The following is a 4,808-nucleotide window of genomic DNA, read 5'->3' as shown; positions in this document are numbered from 1 at the left end:
CATGAGATCAAACTTCTTGAAGTTAGACAGTGAACACTGATCCACCACGGAATTGCCAATCAGACCAGGATTGATTGTTAAAGGCCAGCTCTGCATGAGTTTACAGAGAAGTCACCAGTGCCACTTTGTCATATTGAAATATTAATACAAATTCACTGGTAATTCCATTTTTTTCTAGTTTACTAAAGTTTCCATTTGGTAATAGAGCCAAAACCAAGGTTTATAGTTATTTACAACTAATGTACAAACCTTCAAATGAGATTTAAAAATAAATATTAAGCAGATGTTACTTCCCTTGTGAAAAACAAATACTGCTTACTGAAGCTCGATAATTGAGATATTTACTAAATGTATCACCTGTATATTTCATTTCCTCACAATACTGTTCAAAACAGGATGTTTTCACATTTCATTGCTGCCTGTATGTTGGCGCCTTCCCATTATATTTTTGAAATTCTAGATCTGATTGTGATCTCTCCCACTTCTTATGGGGTCTCCACATTCTTGACAATAACCAACACAAAATTGCTTACATTCAAATTCCCCATTACTACTGGCAAACAATTTCAAACAAAGAAAAACAATCTATTCATCTGATGTTTAATTATTTTATTTTGCTTATGGAGCTCTCCTTTAACTTTTCATTTTAAGATTCTCCCAATTAACAGAAATACTCACAGGTGTTTCATAAATACTAAGTGTGTCTTGTGTCATTCGTGCAAAAAATTTCCCATCATGGCTCCATCTATTGAAGAACCACAATTTAAAATGACATACATATTCTTTCTATGGTTCATGCTTTCAAAAGCAGAGTCTTCAACATTAAATGTGGTCCAAGTACAAAGCAATACTTCCAGAATGTTGTACACATTTCAAAATTTACTGCAAAAACAATTCCATTGGAAATACTCTGAGTTAAGAGACAATGTAGAATTAGCAAGTAGATTGTTTGTAGTGATAGTAATGGAGAGAAAGAAAACAGGAGTACAGTGTAATGCAATCATGTTAAAAAGATGGTCCCACTGTGCAAGAACATTAAGTTACTGTATAATGAAAAACCTGGAAATGAGAAGAAATGGGAAGTTGCTGGAATGATTTGTAATTGTGGCTGGAGAAACTACTTCGATTTATTTTTAACTAAATTTGTAAAGGCAGGCAATGGGCTGTGAGTGAGAAATAAATCCATGATAAAAAATGTTGGGTCAGCAGGTGGTCAGTAAAAATAAGTAGAGAACTGTGGATGAGAAGACAACAGAAAACACACTCTTGAGAAAAACAGTTAAGGAGAAATTCTTCCTAAGTATTTAAAATTAGATAGTGTTTTCTCTCTGGCAATGAACTTATAAAGGTCACACTTAAAACTGACGAACAACACAATGTTATTTTATTACTTCAATTACATTTATTACAAGAGATGGCGGGATATTAGCTGTGTTAACTAGACAATATTACCTTTAACTTTATCTTCATATAGTTAAACATCACACAATACCAGATAATAGTCCAACAGGTTTATTTGAAAGTAAAGCTTTTGAAGCACTGCTCCTTCATCAGGCAGCTAGTGGGGCAGGTACATCAGACACATAATTTATAAGTCAAAGATCAAAGTGTCATACAACTGATGCGATGTATTAGACAAACCTAAATTACTGTTAAGACTTTAATTACTCAGAATGGGGATGCAGGTTTCGATTGATTAATATGTAAATCCCAGAATGTCTTTCAACGCACAGCCCTGAGATAACTTCAGATTTTATCAGTGGATTAAAAAAAGTGACATCTCAACTCAGACAATGCAATAAAAGTGCAAGGTTATAGGTCATCTGTATCCCAACATGAAGTCAGAACTGGTTTTATTTCCAAAGTAGGAATGTATAAAATGTCACATTGCCTACAGATTGTGTGCTTTTTCAACAAAATATAGGGAGAGAGGAGGAGAGGAGGAGAGGAGGAGAGGAGGAGAGGAGGAGAGGAGGAATAGCTAATCAGCTCCTGGCCTTATTTCAGCTTTGGTCCAAACATGGTCAAAGCATGTACTTTGCAGAGGTCTGACTACTACCCTTGACTTGAAGGAAGCATTTAACAAAGTTGGCATCAAGGAGCACAAGCAAAACTGGTAACAACAAGAATCGATGAAAAACTGATTGAAGTCATTCCCATCACAAAGGAAAATGGTCACGTTTGTTGGAACCCAACCAGTTCCATCCCAAGACCATCACGGCAAGAGATTCTCATGGGAATCAGGAATGGATAATAAATCTTGGTCTAGCCAAAGATGCCCACATCGAGGGGAGAAGAGAAAAGAGAAGAGAAAAGAGAAAAGAGAAAAGAGAAAAGAGAAAAGAGAAAAGAGAAAAGAGAAAAGAGAAAAAAGAGTGAGCTGGAGTGCAGATACTCCAATGGTGACATCTTGAAAAATGTCCATATTACAGAGGTGGTGGTGCTGGGAGTTTCAATTGCGCATAGATGACAAAAAGAAACACTTCCAGAAATGATGGAGTGGTTGAGTCAGGGACTGTTTGCGTTATTTCACTTTGTAGGTAAATTAAAGACAGAACCAAAATTAGTTTTAGTAACATCCTTTAACAATTGGCTTTTCAAATTAGACTCGAGGGACTAAGCTATTGAGGAAAGTCAAACTCCAGAGGAATCATCATCTACGAATATCCAAAACGTGTAGATAAATATTAGTTAAGATTAGATTCCCTACAGTGTGGAAACAGGCCATTCGGCCCAGCAAGTCCACACCAACTCGCCGAAGCACAACCCATCCAGTCCCACGCCCCTACATTTACCCCTTCTACTAACATTACGGGCAATTTAGCATGGGCAATTCACCTAACCTGCACATTTTTGGACTGTGGGAGGAAACCCACGCAGACACTGGGAGAATGTGCAAACTCCACACAGTCAGTCGCCTGAGGCAGGACTTGAACCCAGGTCTCTGGTGCTGTGAGGCAGCAGTGCTAACCACTGTGCCACCCATGTAACATGGCAAGCATGTGACAGAAAGAGTCTTAACAGAAAGCCATATGGATTTTGAAGTAAACATTGCGAACATGCACAGTTACATTATTCAATATTCAATGGATCACTTTAAAGCACTATACAACAATTCTTCAGACCACACTCACTTGAATATTGGCCAATGAGCAGAACTCTCACAATGGAATCCTCGCTTCTTCTGGCCTGTTAACACATCCCAAATGATAATGGCTTGAGGATCATCTTTTGTATCCATTAAAGGGCTAAATGACACCATATATCTATAAAGTAATAATATGACAAATTTGACTGCATTCACATACATTTTTCATCATATCTATGACAGTTGTTTTCACAACACACAAGAACATAAGAAACTGGAGCAAAAGTGGGTCATTCCAGCCACTGAACCCTACCCTGCCAATCTAAGTCTGGCTTTCTGTGCCAGACTTCAACACCTCTTTGGTATCAGCTCCTTATAGGCTTCAACTCATTACTTCAAAAATCTACTGACCTTCTCTTAAAATACTTTGTTATACTTTTACATACATTAAGCTTACCCAAAATCTTGCACGATTCAATAAAAACATCCTTCTTTGTTCCAAACGCTAATGAATAAAGGCCTAACCTTGTTTAGCTGTTCTTGATAAATGTTAAAACCTTCACTGATTTTCCATTATTTTTATTTTATTTTGGTTTGAAGATGTCAACAGAGATGTTAAAAATCAAAAAGAAACTGTGGCCCATCTGAGAAGCCAGGACTGAAAGTTAATTATAGGTTCATTTTTGATCAAAAGATTCATGAATCTCAGGGATGCGTTTTTGGGTATGAGAATGGATCTGGGTGGATTACTCTTCAGAGGGTCGGTATGGACTTGTTAGGCCAAATGAGCTGTTTCCATACTGTAGGGAATCTAATCTAATCTGGCCAGATTTATTTTATGTGTTCCTTAACTGTGTTTGTTGTCTGTCTTTTGTGTGAATGGGTTGAAAACTAATGTTAAAGCATCATAATTCTATGGATACCTATGTTTAATTTTGTTCTGCTAAAGTTACTGTATCATTAACAATTGCTAAGTTTTTGTTTAAGCTACAAACAGGTGTCGAGAATTGATTATTCATAACCTGGGATTGGTCAGAGACATACAGCATGGAAACAGACCCTTCAGTCAAACTAATCCACGTAACAAGACATCTTCAACTAATCTAGTCCGATTTGCCCATATCACTCTAAACCCTTCCTATTCATATACCCATCCAGATGGGAGCTCATTCCATACATGTAACACCCTCTGCGTGAAAAAGTTGGCCCTTAGGTCTCTTTTAAATCTTTCCCCTCTCACCCTAAACTGATGCCCTCTGGTTCTGGGCTCCCCCTCACCTCAGGAAAAAGACCTCACCTATTTATCCTATCCATGCCTCTCATGATTTTATATACATCTATAAAGTCATCTGGCTTTTATTGGTAGAGGAATTGAGTTCCGGAGTCCTGAGGTCATGATGCAGTTGTATAAAACTCTGGTGCGGCCGCATCTGGAATATTGTGTGCAGTTTTGGTCGCCATACTATAGGAAGGATGTGGAGGCACTGGAACGGGTGCAGAGGAGGTTTACCAGGATGTTGCCTGGTATGGAAGGAAGATCGTATGAGAAAAGACTGAGACACTTGGGGCTGTTTTCACTAGAGAAAAGAAGGTTTAGAGGTGACTTGATTGAGGTGTACAAGATGATTAGGGGGTTAGATAGGGTTGACAGTGCCAACCTTTTCCCGCGTATGGAGTCGGGTATTACAAGAGGGCATAGCTTTAAATTAAGGGGGGCTAG

At 38.0% G+C, this 4,808-nt stretch overlaps 1 protein-coding gene across 1 annotated transcript in view; it reads right to left on the bottom strand.

Annotated features, from left to right (window-relative positions):
* The window catches only part of eif3ba (eukaryotic translation initiation factor 3, subunit Ba), a 70,376-nt gene that overhangs the window by 30,013 nt on the left and 35,555 nt on the right, over nt 1-4,808 (bottom strand). Inside the window, exons 7-8 of the mRNA XM_043711052.1 lie at nt 3,135-3,266; nt 639-745 (exon numbers count right to left, since the gene is read on the bottom strand). Coding sequence (XP_043566987.1) covers nt 639-745; nt 3,135-3,266 — 239 coding nt within the window. The remainder of the gene's footprint in view (nt 1-638; nt 746-3,134; nt 3,267-4,808) is intronic.

The sequence above is a fragment of the Chiloscyllium plagiosum genome, chromosome 21 (assembly GCF_004010195.1).
Source record: "Chiloscyllium plagiosum isolate BGI_BamShark_2017 chromosome 21, ASM401019v2, whole genome shotgun sequence".
NCBI classification, from domain to species: Eukaryota; Metazoa; Chordata; class Chondrichthyes; order Orectolobiformes; family Hemiscylliidae; genus Chiloscyllium; species Chiloscyllium plagiosum.
Note: the sequence above shows the minus strand (reverse complement) of the source record. Positions and strands in the feature narration are given on the sequence as shown.